Here is a 19,572-nt window from a genome sequence, read left to right on the forward strand (position 1 = left end):
TTCCATTGTCAGAGCCTAAGTGTTATTTAGGAAGATTCAGTCACAATTATAAATTCGATTTTCACATATTTTTGAATGCTTTCAATTGTTATAGTAAATAAAACTCACGCTTTAATATTAAGATAAGCTCATGAAATTATTGCATTCTCACCGGTCCTAATGTGTTGTTTGTTAAAATCTGTCAATTTAAAATGGGTCAAAATCTGAAGAAGACATACAAGCTAATACAAATAGGTGAAGCTAATATAAGCATGCTCAAAATATCGCCCCATAACAGCTGCTCATTTAACTTTTTTCTCTTCATATGAACCTCCACTGTACCTTAGGCCCTGGCACTAAAGCTGGATCCGCCCTTGACCTTAACAAAAACGTAAAACAAAATTGCAGAACCGTTTTCGAGTCTTACGCTTAGCAAGGCATTTGGCAATTTATTTTTATTTATATTATTACTGTACCTACCTGTTATCTGTTATAAACACACACACGCAGAAAGTGTGTATATGCATTCATTCTCAATGTATTATCAGCCTTCATAGGATGTGGAATCTCTGCAGCCTTCATAAGAAAGAAGGGTAACGTATAAAGGGCATTGGAATCTTCATTTAACGTATAAAATGCGATGACGATGTTTTGGCTGATCGTAGTTGATTATATTATGTAATTTTATGACATAGAAGTTTGTTTTTGCCCTTTCAAAGTTCAAAGGTAATCAAATCTTTTTTTACTATACATTTTCCTGGATTTTTCTACTTTATTTTATAAAATGTTACATAATGTTACATAATTAGCGTGATCATAATATTATATAGACTTCCTCGATAAATCGGCTATCTAATACCAAAATTTTTCAAATCGGACGTTAAATTCCTTAGATTAGCGCGTTCAAACAAACAAATAAAAGTATTGATAAGATTATTGGTTGTAATTAATAATAAGTTGTATGTTTATTAGTCGATTAGTTACCTATTATCTTTAAGCTGTATTATACATAAAAAATGCATACATCTAAGACTATATATAAACATTTCTTTAATTAAGCCATATAAAAGTAGACCAACTTCCAAAACCAATTTCCCGTTCAGAATAGAATAAAAAAAACTCTATTTCAGATATATTTAATCTGTATTGTTGCTTTGTATTCAACTTATTTGAAAAATTGAACCAAGCCTTTAGAACCGAGCTTTTGAAAACCTAAAATCTAGTTTGAATTGAAATGGATGCCTTTAATCCATTCATGCTGAATCACTTTAATTTATTATTTGCATAAAGACTTAATTACCTATTTCAGCTTTTTCGTAAGCAAGTACACCCGCGATTCGAATGCCACGAGCGAAGTTGCGAGCAGTTGTCAAAGTAATTCTAAATGTAGGTACCCATTATTATTTATAACTATTTTAATTATGATCTCACAAATAATACTTGTTGTGTTACCTTTTAATAATTATGTCCTGAGACAAAAAAAATAGGTATCTATTAATTAAAAACGATCCTCTATAAATATACAGTCGATAAGAATGTTAATCTCTACATTATGTTATTTGTAATTTCGCCCGTGGCTTCTCGCGCTTTGTCTAAAGTTTAATAAAATGACATACTAAAAGCTTCGAATCACTCTATCTATAAAACAAACCACATCAAAATACGCTGCGTAGTTTTAAAGATTTAAACATACATAGGGAAGGATAGCTAGTAACAGCGACTTTGTTATATTCTACTAGCTTTCCGCCCGCGGCTTCGCCTGCGTTTTCAAGGAAAACCCGCATAGTACCCGTTCCCGTAGGATTTCCGGGATAAAACCTATCCTATGTTTTAATCCAGGTTACCCTCTATATGTGTGCTAAATTTCATTGTAAACGGTTCAGTGGTATTTGAGTGAAAGATAAACAAACATACACATACACACACATCCATCCTCACAAATTTATAATATTAGTAGTAAGTAGGATATTATAGTGGTTTAATAAAAAGCGTTAAGGGTTATGACTTATGAAATAAATGCATTGTTAGTGAATAATTATTTAATCCACATACATAATTGTTAGTACATTTCATGTTATTTACCAAGCAAATGCTTAGTTTTAAATGCGAAACTAGTATATTGTACAAGTTAGTAGATTTATCTTAGTTAAAATAAATAAATAAATATTATTTACATTCGTTATATACCTATGTCGGGTACTGCAATGTTAGGAATTAATATTAACCGTTTGTTTGTTGTATTACGATTGTAATACGATTGTAACACGATTGTAATACGATTGTAATACGATTGTAACACGATTGTAATACGATTGTAACACGATTGTAAAACAATTGTATTGTAATTAAACTTATTACGTATATAGAAACGTCTAGAATTAATTCCTAATTTTGCGATTATTTGTTAGAAGCTGGTATAATCCTTGGCCAAAATCTCCGTCAGGTCCCATTCACCGATATGATTTAGTCCTTTTTGATGATAGCCTGGAATGTATTTGAAAATTAATTCTTTTTTTATATAATGGCATTGTTATTAAATAGGAGTCGTCGGTCATGCGTGACATTTTGGTGTTAAATATTAGGTCAAATATTATAATGAACTTGGATCGGGATAATATTACATATATAATTATAATAATATGATGGTGTGAATAAAATATATACAAAACACTCTATGTAGAGCTTTTGAGTGTTTAAGAAGTAGTGTAGAAACCAACTTAATGTTGTTTATGTATAGAGATTTAGTTTTAAATATTCTATAGTGAATACGTTCTAAGTTCAGTGGTTTTTATAAGTTTTGAAAATACGAGCGGAGTTGGATCAAATTGTTTTGATTAATTCGACGCTAAATACTGTGAAGGAATATATGACAAAAAATATGCATAATATAGGTACCTATAAAGTCAATTCCTGTTTGAAAAGTAAGTAATTTTGATTTAATTTAATAATAAAGAAAAAAGTCAAGCATACGTGCACACTGAAAAACAGTTGAAATACCTAAAATAAAAGTATAGAATAACGAAGAAAATAAGAAATTAAACACAGAGAATAGTTTCAATACATTTTAATCATGCACATGCCTTCATGCTCGATTGGTGAGAAAGTCACTGCTATATCGAACTGTCTTGTAGACGGTTGAAAGCATCAATATTACTCTTAAGGGAAGATAATTTTCTATTCTTGGAAAGTCTTGGAGAGAAAAATAGTTCAATAGTAAACTGTGATAATAATATAGTGGCTATTCTTCGGAGTTGACTTACATGTTATTAAGTTAACTGAAGAATAGAAATTAAGAAGTCAATAAATTGGCTACATGAAATATCATCTATTCTTGTCGTATTTTTTACTACTGCATTTTCATTTTTAATAAACTATAAAATGTTGATATTTAACTATCAATCTATCAATCTATTTTTCAATTGTTTTAATAGCTCATATCATTTTATATTTCTATAAAATGTGCATTATATGCGTACAAAAACTTTAACTACAGTTTTTAATTCTGATTTTCTCTTTACTTCAAATAAATATATTTACCTACATATAAAGTTAATTCTTCCCTTAAGAATAAATATATTTCTCAACCAGTCATATCTTGCAAAAAACATCTTAACCTAATAAGCGTCCATGCATCTCATATAGTGTTACCAGGTGTAATATAAAAAATACCCCCATTTTTTTAAATAACAGGACCATAATTCAAACCCCCAAGTAATCCTAATTATCTTCATAAAATTAATTAATAAATAAATTATTATGCACTAGTTCTTATTAATGAATATGTGAAATGCCTCTAATAATTTAAGAATTTCAACCCTATTCAAGAGACAACCAAAAAAGATTTCCCCAAAAATCAGTTGCTAATCTATCACCTGAGGAGAGAATAATTTCTTCAGTCCAATGATAGTCGCGAGCAAGAGAGCGATCTTGGAGATGAGTAGGGCCTTTCCGACCATCAGGTAAAGGCCTTTAAACGTGAGGGCCCCGAGAAGGCCAAACTTCATAGCCGCCGCTGCTAGGAGCGGTCCCATGTTCTTGTTCCGTTGTCTGCCACTTTCGAACACTTTTGGTGCTTTCATTGATACTCCTGAAAGATAACATTATTATAGAAAATTTAAAATGAAAAGTAAGCATGATTATAACAGAGAATACACAGAATATTGCAGTCTCTTCTCTAACATTATTATATTATGAAATATTAAAAGTTGGCATTGTATTGAGTGGATTATAAATTTCTTACAGAGACAATTTTCTAACGTTTTCTTTAGTAATGGGATATTGTTTTTGTTTACACAAAAAATGGTTGTTGACTCTTTTTATTTTCGGCTTTAGCCTCTAAGGGTACTGGAAAGTATCCAAATACTAAGTGAATTTTTAAGTAAACTTATATTTTGCTTTTCGGCTTTATTTTGATAAATTAATTTAGCCAAAAAAATGTTAAACTTCACACCGTTTATTTTTCCACAAGACAAGACTAAAATTATCAATAAAATATAAAGCGCGTTTTGATAAAATTTAAAATATACAAATTATGACTAATTGAAAAGGTTAATTAATAATGTATTAACAAGTTCATCATTTCAATGATCATTAATATTTCCCTTTATAATATTAAAACATGTTTAATTTAATGAACAGAACATAAAGCCTCCAAGGCTAAACCTGCTGAAATCTCGTGGAAATAAATTTCATTTGCATTTAATTAAAATATAAACAGCAGGTGACATTTATTATCTTGTAGAATAAATCACTTTTGTCGTGTTAAATTTTCGAATCATGCAAATGCTATTACGGTAGTACCAGTAGAGTCAAGTACAATAATTATTATTTTTAATAAATTAAAACGTGTCACAATTAGTAACTTTCAAAATAACTACTTCGTTCAAGCTTAAATAACAGACAATTTTCATCCCTAAATCTCTACCTGTATGATATGAAAAGCAAAAAAAAAATGCAAAAGCATTTTGAATTTACTTTGAAGTATTAAAGTACGTGATCTTTCAGTTAATATTAAGTACTAGCTTCCGCCCGCGACTCCGTCCGCGCGGATGTCGGTATTCGCGTGGATGGTTTATTTCTCTATTTTGAGTAACTCTGACAATGACATCTTATAAAATATATCTATTGGACCCAAATACGGCTAGGCCTATAATAATACGCAACGTGTGTTCGCGGTTGTACAGAACAACGTCTATGGATAAAACTCAAAAATTAAGATTTTTTTTTCTGCGTATTTTTCCAGGATAAAAAGTATCCTATTTTACGCTCACGATAATAAGGTATAATTATACCAAGCTTCATCGAAATCGAACAGTTTTCACGTGATGTCTTCACATACAGACAGACAGACAGACAGACAGACAGACAAAATTTTTTGTATCGATCCAGTAACACCCCCTACTATTTATTTTATCAATATTTTCAATGTACAGAATTGACCCTTCTACAGATTTATTATATGTATATGTCCATTTCATTTCACCCATCATTATAAAACCTAGTGGGTGTTGTAATAAGTTGAAATACCAAGAAATTTAATCAAAGGATAATTTCTGAAAGGGGGTGGAAATTATATTTAAATCTCTCGCCACAGGCGTCAGTAGTGATATTAATTATTTTAATTCAATTTACAACAAAATTGGCAAAGGCTTGCCTATTAGGGCCCTTGGTTGGCATTGATGGAACGTGGTTAATGTAAGACACTGCTATTAATCGTGACAAGTCAATTATGTATTCAATCTTATTAGACTGGCATCTTAGGTATAAAAACACCGTAAAGAGTGGCAAAGTTATCATTTTGAAGATAACTACTTTTCCGATGGCGTTTCCGAACCTTAGATTTATAGTTTTTTTTTTCAATAATAGTCCATTGAGTTACTGACTACTGTGTAGTACGTAGTACATAGTAACTGAATGTAATAGTCAAATGATTGTTCTCAGAACTGTTACAGGCTTTTTTGCCTTATTAGAACTACTATTTTCCAAACCCGTGATAAGTAATATTTTTCTGTATTTGACCATACAAAAATTTTAATTGAAATACGTAATCAACAACATTTGTGTCTTCTAGTTTTTTTGTTTGTTTTGACAACAAAAATAAATCTTTACACTCAAAGCATAGGTGGGCAACCTACTACATAATATGTTTTACGTATATATTTGGTCATATACTAACCTACACCAAGGCTTCCATCTTTCTCCTGTCTGCCAGCAATCACGACATCTGTGTTGTCCAGAATCCTGTATCTCAAAGACCGTGTGGTCGCGAAGTTCCACAGTTTCTCCATGATGACCTGTTGGGCCTGGTCTTCCAATGATGTGCCTGCTCTCGCGAGGGACTCTGGTTTCACTGGGATCTCAGCAGCTGCACCATTGCTGAAATTATCAGGAGATAATATTAAAACATTGCTATACAGAAACAAGTTATTTTTATTTTCTTGCCATCTATACTAATATTATAAAGCTGAAGAGTTTGTTTGTTTGAACGCGCTAATCTCAAGAACTACTGGTCCGATTTGAAAAATTCTTTCGGTGTTTGATAGCCCATTTATCGAGGAAGGTTATAATATATTATTACGCTAAGACCAACGCGCCACGCGGGTGAAACCGCGGTGCGCAGCTAGTAATAAATAAATCTAACAATTATTAGAATCTTGTGGTGAAAGAAATATCGTGAAGAACGATTCTGGATTGTTCTAGAAATATCTATCGAATTTTATTGTTATTTACAAAAGGATTGAAATCAATGATGCATAGAGTTGAATGTGTTGTTCATTTATGATTTCGAATAATAGTCATATTAATAATTAATTTCAATACACAATATTTTAACGTGGTAACATTTGAACAATATTTTAAGCTATAATTGTCGAATTGCCAATAATTAACATTGATTCATATTCAATATTTAGTGATTGTAATTTAGTGAATTCATTATTTCGACAAACTCATGTATTCTATTATTTAGTTATTCATTCGAATATAATATTACAATCAAATTCATTTGAATTTGATTGTAATATTTATATATTATGATATTTATTATTTATTATGATATTTTTTTTTTAATGTTTATTTTTTTGAACGAGCTTATTGAGTAGATCACGAATATCTAGCATACTATAACATTTCTTACACTTTCTCTAAGATTTTTTAGAAAATTTACGAAAATGGTCCATTTTTGAGTTAACTTTAAACCACTATAGATTGAAAACTCATGAATATATTTTTTAAATTATTATTTTAAATAATTAACAATAGTCCATTGTTTACGATTCAATAGTTCGTACAGTGAAATCGTTGCATGGGGGAGTGGGGGGAGCATTCAAAGATGGCGAGTATATTTTCAAGTTTATGCCAGAAATAAAGGCCTAATACAAAATATCGGTGTCAGGGCTTAGAATAATTATCTCTGCACTGTCTTTGTGTTTGACTGAATGAAAAATATGGCAGAAAATTCTTGAATCAGCCTCTGTGTGATTAGATTTGGCATAAACTTGAAAATGTACTCGCCATCTTTGGATGCTCCCCCCACTCCCCCATGCAACTATTTCACTGTACGAACTATTGAATTACCGGGGTGCGGGGAAGGGGACCTCAAAACTGGTTGGCAACATCTGTCTATAGGATGTCTGGGATCTATACAATATATATCAGAAGTCAGATTTAGGTCCGCGATTTATGCAAACGAACATCTCCTTGGAGCCTGCTCTATTATATTCTCGTGGCAATATCAAACATTTTGGTGTGGTTTTTATTCACTAGTCTTTACTATTATTTTTAAGTTCATTTTTGGGTTATTATTTTGTTTGTAATGCATTAAATATTAAAGGAGGATGGCCACATATGACCTGAATGCGAACATTAATCATCGGTGTATCAAAAAATAGTAATTTATGCGTGCTTTTACTAACGGGGTCTAACTTATTTTTTTCGGGCCGGGAAAATGTTATGTATTATTAATAAATAAACTCAAATTCATAACATTGTTTGAACGCATCCAAACGTCTTTCATTTTTACCTGTGTCATGCGTTTCGTTTTCACAGCGCAGCGGGAGTTAATTAGCGATTACGTTTAAAAAAATACTAGAATAATAATTTATATATTTCTTTGTTTTATTTCACCTATCATATTTAATAGCAAAAACAGTAAGAAAGATATAATTTATAGATTTAAAAAATATTTTTTGCCATAAATATATTTAATAATATACCTAAAATATGTAAAACGGAACGTATTTTTTACCGGCATAATAGACACAAGTCACAAAGGTTAGATGACACATGACATGACTGACGCGTAGCTGAAAAACATGATTTTGTTTATTATTTGTCACTAAAGTGTTGTATTGGCTTATATTATATCAATCAAATAAATAACAATATAGGCTACGTCGTCCAATTTAGTTATGGCTGTAGGTATAACTCTAAACCATATTCATTATATACGTAGCCATAACCTCAAAAATGGCAAATTATGTAAAAATTCTAAGCTCCACCACTTTCAAATAATATATTTGCAATGTGGGATTGCTAAGGGTGGTTAGGCGAACCATTTAAGCCCTATATTAATCATGGTCGCGACATTTCATAGTCAGGTCTTGGTATGTATGGGCAGTGGCCGATGTCCTTTATGCACAGAAATCTCTTCCCCATAAGAAGAAGAATAATAAATAAATAATAATTTCCAGAAAACATGATAAAATCATACCTATTTCAAACATTCTGGCATACAACATGACCCATCTCAAAAGAAACCCACTACGTAATTACGATTTATTCCGTCGATAGTCTTCAAGTAGATACTTAGCAAGTCGCATTAGTACTAATTACTTACGCGACATTTTTGGTTTGTTGATTAGTCGCTCCCAGTGGATATATGACCGCAATTTGTTATAGAGAACATTCTAGATTTCTCGTAAGTTCTTTCAATGTTTGTCAACGGTGAGGAATTTGCAAAATATGGTTTTAATTAAAAACTTTAACGTAGTGTTTGGTATAATATTATCCTGATTTTTACGAGGTTATAAGTAGGTATTATGTTTTTGTTATTTTTATTACATAATATAATATTTTTATTATATACTAGCAGTCCACCCCGGCTTCGCCCGTGGTACATATTTACGTTTTCTCTACGTAAGAACCATCCTCGTACTTCAAGGAATATAATAAAAAAAGAATTAACGAAATCGGTTCAGCCGTTCTCAAGTTATGCGCTTACCAACACATTTTGGGATTCATTTTTATATTATAGATTTAGAAATTTATTTAAAATAAATTCTATTTTTTATAAAACAAAAGTTAATCGTTTATTATTAGCTCTTCCGTATTTTGATAAAAAGGAAAAGGTATATGAAAATGTATTCAATGTAGCAAACGTTTAAGCTCTACCAATGAGGATAATAAACATATAAAAACGTTTGTTTAACATCTTCCTCGTGTTAGGGAAAATTGAAAGAAGAAAGAAAGCAACAAACACACACACGAACAAAATAAATATATTTTTATACAATAAAACTACATCACTACGAAAATCTTTATTCAAAGTGTTTAGTACAAATATATTATTATAATTTAGTTTGGTAAAGGCGGCAATTTTAACTGTAGTCAGCAGCAATACTAGTCAGCATTACAACTAACTATATTTAGAAATCTGTCGGAAGTAGCTGACTACTACAAGTAACTATTTAATACTGCAATTTCTAAATCCACCACTAGAGTCATTAAAAATTTCACAAATATATCGAAAATGTGGTAGATTTAAAGCCTTAGTTTTAAACATTGATATTCGATAATTGCATTTAAACCAAAAAGAATGAGATTCATTTCTGCAGATAATGAAATTACCTTTCATCAACGATCATCATATCGTCACTGAGTTGGAAGGCATACAAACTAAACGGTAAAACAACTCAAATTACCTTTCATCAACGATCATCATATCGTCACTGAGTTGGAAGGCATACAAACTAAACGGTAAAACAACTCAAATTACCTTTCATCAACGATCATCATATCGTCACTGAGTTGGAAGGCAGCGGTTCTCAGCATCCTGTCCACATATCCGACCAATTCCACGGCGATGCATGATGACGTCTCTCGTGACGCGCATTTGTTGCTCAAGCCGCGTTTTAGTGATTCTTCTGTTGATACCTGGAATTAAATATCATCATTATTATTGTCATTATCGTCATTATAATCCATACTAATATTATAAATGCGAAAGTAACTCTGTCTGTCTGTCTGTTACTCAATCACGCCCAAACTACTGAACCAATTTGCATGAAATTTGGTAAGGAGATATTTCGATACCCGAGAAAGGACATAGGCTACCTTTTACTGCGAAATATGTACCACGGACGAAGCCGGGGCGGACCACTAGTATTATTATATTTCCATTACAGGGACACAGGTTTCCTATAAGGCTATAATCTATACTAATATTATAAAGCTGAAGAGTTTGTTTGTTTGTTTGTTTGTTTGAACGCGCTAATCTCGGGAACTACTGGTCCGATTTGAAAAATTCTTTCGGTGTTAGATAGCTCATTTATCGAGGAAGGCTATAGGCTATATATCATCACGCTACGGCCAACAGGAGTGGAGCCACGGGGGTGAAACCGCGCGGAGCAGCTAGTTTACTCTATATAGAGCTAACCACGTTTGCTAAGTGCGGGTTGGCATGGATTATTAGTTGGATATTAATTAAATCTTAGTGAGTTAGTAATAATAACAATATTATGTCGGAAAAATGCTCTGGACAAACAATTATTCGCAGATTTGTTGGCCATATCCTTCATTTGGGATCTGAATGCAATTAGGGAGTTGGACATTTGGAATCTCTATCTCTATTCATTGCTATCCGCTTGTGCCGGACAAAAATTACGGATAAAAATTAAAGAACGTGACGTTTTGAGAGTATTTTTTTACATAGGGTCAATATTTTTTGTGTTAAAACATAACAAGCAAAAAAATTTTTTTTTTAATTAATATTAAAACCCTTTAATTAAAATTAAAATCGAATAATTAGAAATATATCATTGAAAAGATTACAATTATTAATCAATGCCATAATAATTTCCATAAAATAATTAAAACTATGATACTGTAATTAACGACGAAATACACTTAGCTACATGGCTTCTATATAATATGATTACATACTGACTAATTTGTAACACCCACGACATTTAAACATCACTCATCATAATTATCTTAATCTTAATATATATAAATCTCGTGTCACAATGTTTGTCCTTAATGGACCCCTAAACCACTTAACCGATTATAATAAAATTCGCACACCATGTGCAGTTCGATCCAACTTGAGAGATAGGATAGTTTAAACATGTAGGTACCACAGGCGAAGCCGGGGCGGACCGCTAGTATATATTATAAATCTCGTGTCACAATGTTTGTCCTCAATGGACTCCTAAACCACTTAACCGATTATAATAAAATTCGCACACCATGTGCAGTTCGATCCAACTTGAGAGATAGGATAGTTTAAACATGTAGGTACCACGGGCGAAGCCGGGGCGGACCGCTAGTTATATTATAATTCGATGATTATAATCAATTTACTATCATAATACTTTACATTCAATTCAGCAAAATAAGGTATATAGGTATTTGTTTAATATTTCAGAGATTTCTAATTAGTTGAAAGATAATTCAAGAATTTATTTCATCTATTAATTGATAATTCGATATTGTTTTAAAAGTTTATCGCTGTTTCCCTTAAAATGGTTTTAAGGTTTCTTGTTTTATAAGTTAGTGCAAGTTATCATTAATTATTTTACATCATCTTTAAGAAAATAAGAGTTAGTTCGAAATATAATTATATAGTTGAAACTTGAATATTTTTATGTGTGTTTATAAATAAATTCCACTTCAATAGATACTTTCGTCAAAAACATAGTACTTAACAGCTAGAATTCATAAAAACGACAAATTTCTTTACTTTAATCTCGTGTCCTATTTCTCGATAAAAATATCCAAATAACATCAAAACATTTCAAGAATTCGTCTTTATTTTTATATGAGACGTTGACTCAATAATTTGCCAAGCTCTAAGGGTCCACAAAATTAATGTATAAAGTGATATTAATCACTGAAATTGAAGCAGGGAGAAATTAACTGACAAGTAGCTCGTAATTCGGTGTTTCGACAAGCTTTCAAATTTCTCTTCTTAGCATAATGTTATGTTAAGCTGGATTTAGAGACATCATTTATACAGGGAACTTGTAAACTGAAATTAATGTATAGTCTAATTTTATTTAAGAACAGCTGAGCGAGTACGCTTAGTTTTTTTTTAACATCCATTTCGTTTTTACTTCCAATTTACGAATGTATGGATAAATAGGTATTTAGATGAATAATTGTAAGTAGTCTTTTGAAATGTAAAAACTACGGATCAATGAAATTCGGCAGCAATATATCAGGAAATCTTACAGATTAGGCAATAATGTATATTGCATTTAATTTGAAAGTTTTTGCAGCTGAAGTCACAGGCACCTAATAGTATACTATAATAGACACTATTTTCCCAATATAATAGAGATTCCAAATGTCCAATTCCTAATTGCATTCAGATGAAGGATATTATGGCCAATAAATCTGCGAATAATTGGTATGCCTCTTATGGACTGCGTGCATCATGGTACGTCGTTTACTTTCCTATAATATAAGTATGTAATAAATACTAAACCACATCAATATTAATATTAGAAATATTTGTATAAATCTTAAACACAGATCTATTACAAATATTTTTTTTAAAAAGCTCATATTATCATAGGAGCCATAACCTCAAAGAAAAACAACCAACTGTTGTAATACTCAGCTCTATCTCTAACTACTGACTACTTATCTATTCACACATTTGAATAATCTATGAAAGGGAAACTATGTGTAATAACACCGTGTATTGTTATTAATATTGTATCGACAATATTCCCGACCATAAAGTAAAAGCACGAAAGTAACCACTTTCCTTTTATGAATAATTAGTAAGGAAAATTATGAAATTACAAAGAAAAGTCGCAAAGAAAATGAAATGCATTTCCCACCGTCATTAGTTCAAGGTTACATAGTTAACTCGACATTCATACAAAGTAAACAATGAGCAATGAAAGACGGAAGAAAGTTATGTTTTCTAACTTTTGCTGGTTGCATTTCGTTTATCCATTCGCACACAGTCCACGAGGCATACCTATACTGAACTTTGCATGTGTGCGAGTGACGGCCAAAAGTGCATAAAGAAACCGCTTTTTAGTCAATTGGAATGTTACATGAGCTTTGCATTTTTTAGAGGACGCAATAAACAAATTTATTTCGGGTGATGTTTTACAAATAAACATACTTCTCTTATCCTACGAATCCTTACATTAGCTTGCATGTACGCAAGTTAATGTAAGGATCAGTAATGTACTAAACAGAGGTCTACAACTGTCTCTTTGGTTTAAACCACACAGACCTCTGATATATTTTTTTGTGCCACAAATACCTTCCGCACATCACAAGATTGTCCTCAAAGAATTCCATACGATTTATTGCTTGCATTCATAGAAACAGTATCTCTTAGACGCCGTAATACGTAAACGAAACGATTGATTTTGTCACAAACGTAATCAATATGTTTGTTTCATTATAGACCTTCATCTAACAAAACACCAAAGAATTTATGATAATCTACCTGTTCTATTACTTGGTTATCACACTTTATATTTAGGTTTATTTTGGAGCAATTCTTTGTATAAAATTGAATTATTTTTGTTTTTACTATGTTAATTTTAGAATGTTGTTTTCTAACCATTTACAATATTTTTTCGGCCCGCTGCTTCGACAAAGTGGTCAAAGAAAATTTCCATGAGAATGAGGTCCACGGTAAAAAGAAGCCTACAGCCTAGTGACGTGAAAGAAAGACAAACAAACACATTTTCATATTAATATATTAAGTTAAATGTAATAATGTAAGGATATAAAATCATAGCATCATAATGTTTATAACCACTACTTCGAAGGTTTTTTCCGAATCTTATGAATATTTTTGTATCAATTTAGTGGAAAGAAGTCAAAAATATATATCCTATGCTCCTAATTGATAAGGGTGTCCTGACAAAACATTTGCTAGGTCAGAAAGTGATTCAGTAAAGTTTTGCACGACATCAAAGTTGAGAAGGGATTGACATTTTAACAATAATGTATGAGACACTACAAGAAATATAAGTTTTCTTCTTAGGTTTTCTGTGAATCAATGACAAGCGCCCTTTTCGGTGAAACGAAATATTTATCAGTAAATATAAATCTTTTTTATCACGCGTAGAGTGTTAAGAGACCTCATAAACGTTATGTCTTATTAAGTTGAGATAATATCTCGTTCCCAAATTTATAAAGCGTCTTTTTACTTACCCACTTTTATATTTTAGTTATAACTTTACAGAATGAAATAACGTAATAAATAGAGTCCTCAAGAGAATAGTTTATTTTATGAAAATATAGATATTTAATGTGATAAGAAGATTGAACATTTTACTTTTCATCAGGTGGGACTGCGGTCAAACGTCTCAAAAATATATAAAAAAACTGCATTTTTTAAATTACAGTTGATTTTTCGTTCCACGAGCAAATTACATAAAGATTACTTACGCCTATTCTTCTCCTGAAATCATTACGATTATAATGCTTAATTTCATTCAAAATAATGATCAATAGAAAAGTATAAGAATACGAATATAATATGAACAGCAACACATGTAAAATTAACCCATTAAATCAATATATTAATTCTATCTAAAATGTCTTCCTAAAGAGTTTACAAAGCACTTATAATCCACCATTAAAACCGTTCATTAGCATAGCTTTAACGTAAACAGCCCCCCTAGTCAAGTGGCTTTCTGTTAGCGTAGCGTTCAATAGAATAGACTACGAATGTATGAGATTGACGTAAGCTGTAGATAAACGTTATCTACAGGTTACGTCAATCTGATACATTCGTAGTCTATTCTATTGAACGCTACGCTAACAGAAAGCCACTTGACTAGGGGGGCTGATGTTAATATCGAGTACATATAGTTAACAATTAATTAACACCTAACTACTAAATTATAGCTTCAATGTCAAGGCAATCTCTGGGAATTAGCGCGGCATACCCACAGATACCAGTTTTCCGCTTTCCAAGTGTAAATTATACCGTGTAGAATGTGTTTAAGTTATAAGCGAAGCGATTTTATTCATTTTTAAAGAACGCTTTCGAATGTTGTTAAATTTTTTTGAATAAATACTGCATCATCATTATATTGAATTTACAAGTTATTCATGGTGTAAAAATGCAAATAAATAAAAAGATTAGTTTTCTCTGCCTTCATGCAATTACAGTTCAAATCGCTTGCACTCATGCCTTAACCGACAGGTTTTAATTGCAAATATGATATATTTGCGCAGTGAAACATAAAATAAGGTCAATGAAAGCATTTTCATCGAGTGTCGTATAATTATACGTTTATTGGATAAGCTCCACTTAACAATGATACATTTGTGAAATTATTTTCATCAGTTTTTGCAATAAAATATTTTATATGGCACGATTATCTTTCTTCACGATTATAACGGTAAATATAATTTATACTTATTTCTCTTTATTTTATATTAAACGTTTATTGTTTTGAGTTTTATCAATATGAATACACATTATATAAAAATAGCTTAGGTAATAAATCTTTATTGAAAGCACTATTATCAAACTCAGCGAGCTATCGTCAAAAGATAAGGGTTAAAAGCTATTACACATTCATAGCTAATTTTGTTACCTTCATTTATTGCAAATGATTTAAAATATTCCATATATTTTAAAATAATATTACAATATTCACGATTAACTAACTAATAATATAAGGATGGATTCACTACATAGTATAAAACAGTCGCTTTCTCTGTCCCTATGTCCCTTTGTATGCTTAAATCTTTAAAATTACGCAACGGATTTTGATGCGGTTTTTTTTAATAGATAGAGTTATGCAAGAGGAAGGTTTTAGTATATAATTTATTAGGTTTTAGACAAAGCGGGCGAAGCCGCGGGCGGTAAGCTAGTATATCATAAAAGAGTATTTTTAATAAAAGCTCTCTAAAACAGACTTTCTAAGTCTCTTAGATAATTAATCCTGGCAACTTGAAAAAAAACCGACAACCTTCATTTAAAAATAAAATCGTTTTAAATTAAGAATCTATTTTCGGTAACGATTAAGCAAAATTAACATGGACCCAGTCATGTGTGCGTCTAATTGCCAAGGGTCTACACAATTAGGCTCAAATTTAGATCAGCACTTATTTAATTTAATCCTTAATACATGTGAAAAGCTTTGAAAATCAACCGGTTAATACTATCCCAGAGCTATTTAATCTCATGACGTCAGAGTATTTTAAATATAGCAAAATATAGGAATACTTTGATGTCACATTACTGAATATTTTATGAAGATATTTATTGTTGTTTTTATATCAAATTATTTAAGAAGTTACAGTCACACTACTTAGCCCGAGAAAAGGTTAGCTAAGAATCGTTCTTAATAGAGATTTAAATATCAGTCTGTATTTCTTAATGATATTTCAATTGGCTAAAACCATTTAGTTTGACTGTTATATAAGTGTGGAGCGCCGTAAGGTTCCAGGCTCCTGGTTTCCTCGGAATCCAGGGCCAGTCAATGAATCTTAATATAAACCTTGAAAATATGTTTTTAATAGTATATAGAAAAATGTTAAAAAAAATTTTTTTCGCGCTCTCAATTTTTTAAAAATTATTATAAACAATTATTAATTTTTTGGAGTTTTCATTGATTTATATTAGTCAAAAGTGTTTGCGGTGTCAATATTCGGCATTCATATTTCCACCCCATTCTTCTGGTAATATTTCTCTTCCAAGCCATGTTTGAACTTGCAAAAATACTCTTTTAAAGTGTTCAAATGCGCTATCTGCAGTGAGTGGTAATGACGGCAGTTTAACGCAGGTATTTTTAGCAGTTGCTTTCAAAAAAGAGTTATATCTTAATGCATTAAGATCTTTTATTTTCTGGGGGTCACCGTATAGCGCATTTGAACACTTTAAAAGAGTATTTTTTGCAAGTTCAAACATGGCTTGGAAGAGAAATATTACCAGAAGAATGGGGCTGGAAATATGAATGCGGAATATTGACACCGCAAACAACGACGCAACGACCAGCTCCAGAATCTTTATTAAAAATTATTTTTTGCTCATGCAAAACAGGATGTGGAGCATCTTGTGGGTGCAGGAAAAGTGGATTAAACTGCACTGCAGCTTGCTTAGAATGCAATGGTGACAGCTGCACTAATCCTTCACCTACAATCTATATCAACGAGATCGACGACGACGACAATAATGTACAATGATGTAACAATGTGTATCTGTCGTGGCCATATCGTAAATTTGCTCATTTCATGATATGACTGGCCATTTCACGAAATGGTCGCATTTCGTGAAATGGCCAATTTAGTTTGGCCACATCATGATGTGGCTTGAGCATATCAATGATAAGAAATCGTTTCACGATATGGCCAACTAAACGCGCGGTTATTTCATGAAATGATCAAAATTATTTGATCATAATATCGTAAAATAGTTACATTAATCATTGGTAGAGGCGCTGCAAGCTCTGTGTTTATGTGATAAGATGGCGGCCGCTGGCGAAAATTTAATTATTCGCAGTTAAAAACTTCATAATTCGTTTAATAACAATATGAAAAAAGTCAAAGCAAAGAATTTACGACGGTTCGAGTACTATGGAAAATGTGGATATCTTATATGTATTGAAGAAAAAATGCGTCTTAAATAAATTAATTTAAGACGCATTTTTTCTTTTAGGATATATATTTATATATCCTACAATAGTATTATAATTGTTTGTTTTTTAAAAAGCGATCCGCTTCTGGCGTTGTTTATCAAAGTCTAACCTAACCTAACCTAACTGTTTTTTATTGCAAAAACGATTCGCTTCTAGCATTCGCCGGCCGCTGCCGCGGCCGCGGCACCAACGCGGCACTAACTTAGATGACATTAAACAAGTTTTTAGAATATTCTGAATTTTAATATTTTATGGACTCTTTATATTTTATATGATCTGGCCAAATGTGGATGGCCAAATCGTGAAACGTTGACGATTTAACGATCTGATCAAACTATGTTGGCCATTTCATGAAATGCGACCATTTCGTGAAATGATTGATCATATCATGAAATGAGCAAATTTACGATATGGCCACGACATATCTATAGTTAATGATAATTTTTTTTTGTAACTTATTTTTTACGATAATCTAATAAATTAACATTGAAGTTACTCTGCACATATAATTTATTACAAATAAAATAAAATTTTTCACTATAAACACTTTTTCCCCCTTCCGCCTCTCATTTTTCAGTAAATTGTTGTTAAAAATTGTTGTAAATCGAGATCGGTCAATTTTTTTTTTTAACTTTTTTATTTGAGGTTTTAATAATGCAGTCTCATACTTGATATACAGATTCATTGACTGGCCCTGGGTTCCTAGGTTTGACCATTTTTATGCCTTACGGCACTCTACTATAAAAATGAAGCTTTTTACCAAGGCATGATAAAAGTAATTGTAAAGCTTTAACAAACAAGTTACTGTAACTTATTTATATTCCAACGATCATTGTTTTATATACCTACATAAAATATTGTATATTTCTAACATGTTATAGCACAAAATATTTCATAAGAACACTTACATGAATGATAATACTATCACAATTATTTCACATACAAATAAAACACTCTACTTATAATTTCTACGATCTAAACATTCCAATGAAACATATTCCTTATTTATAAATATATTATATAATTCTATAAACAATCATAGTTTACATCTCTATATAAAGGTATAATCTCTACATAAAATTCTCCTATTAAAGTGTTTGTTACAATACTCTTCTTAAACGGCTGGACCGATTCTCATAAAATTTTGTGTACTTATTGTCTAGATAGAGCGGCCAAAGTCTATTTTTCACACTCCTAAGTACTAAGATTAAGGCAGAACAATGATTGCCAGGACTAGATCGCTAAATAGTATAAAAGTCCCTATGTCCCTTTGTATGCTTAAATCTGTAAAACTACGCCACAGATTTTGATGCGGTTTTTTTTAATAGATAGAGTGATTCAAGAGGAAGGTTTTAGTATATAATTTATTAGGTTTTAGACAAAGCGGGCGAAGCCGCGGGCGGTAAGCTAGTAATATTATAAAACACATTTCTGCACCATTCTATAATCTTTATAACTCACCCCATTATTGATATCATTCGCCCGCACGATCCCAATCAAAAGAATCGCTAGAAGAATGCTTTTCATTGTCACACTACACAGCTCACTTAACCAAATGGGCGTTCTCTCACAGGCAACCTTGCACTGGCACTGCAAATGTATGGACGCACGATATACTGTTATATATCACCACGCATCGTCGCGTACGCAGTGGGGTGCGTACAAAGATATAGAGTTAAGATATTGATAATTAAAAATATCAATTGTATAATGTATATTTTGTTATAGTACCATATCTAGT

General features: G+C 31.4%; 2 protein-coding genes across 3 annotated transcripts in view; both read right to left on the minus strand.

Moving 5' to 3' along the window:
• Positions 1 to 19,572, minus strand: part of LOC149477918 (uncharacterized) — a 600,334-nt gene that overhangs the window by 219,046 nt on the left and 361,716 nt on the right. The window lies entirely within an intron of this gene.
• On the minus strand, positions 2,001 to 19,450 carry Osi3 (Osiris 3). 2 transcript variants are annotated; one of them, XM_089710021.1, is made up of 5 exons: positions 19,293 to 19,450; positions 9,974 to 10,131; positions 6,155 to 6,354; positions 3,852 to 4,066; positions 2,001 to 2,448 (listed from the first exon to the last, which is right to left on the minus strand). In XM_089710021.1, exons 1-5 carry the CDS (start codon positions 19,356 to 19,358, stop codon positions 2,443 to 2,445), a joined length of 645 nt encoding a protein of 214 aa, XP_089566147.1. In that variant the 5' UTR covers positions 19,359 to 19,450; the 3' UTR covers positions 2,001 to 2,442. The 2 variants fall into 2 exon arrangements, with proteins under 2 accessions (XP_089566147.1, XP_089566146.1); XM_089710020.1 differs by having other exon boundaries at positions 2,001 to 2,463.

Source organism: Colias philodice, chromosome 23 (assembly GCF_061535455.1).
Source record: "Colias philodice isolate Cphi_HAF_F1 chromosome 23, ilColPhil1 Martin Lab GWU primary, whole genome shotgun sequence".
Lineage (NCBI taxonomy): Eukaryota > Metazoa > Arthropoda > Insecta > Lepidoptera > Pieridae > Colias > Colias philodice.

What these genes read in the sequence shown, in the direction of transcription:
- Osi3 (XM_089710020.1), bottom strand. Translation starts at nt 19,358, where the DNA reads ATGAAAAGCATTCTTCTAGCGATTCTTTTGATTGGGATCGTGCGGGCG. An exon ending in ATGATGATCGTTGATGAAAG is followed by an intron (nt 6,355 to 9,973) that starts GTAATTTGAGTT and finishes TGATAATTTCAG; the next exon opens with CAATGGTGCAGCTGCTGAGA. An exon ending in AGATGGAAGCCTTGGTGTAG is followed by an intron (nt 4,067 to 6,154) that starts GTTAGTATATGA and finishes GTTATCTTTCAG; the next exon opens with GAGTATCAATGAAAGCACCA.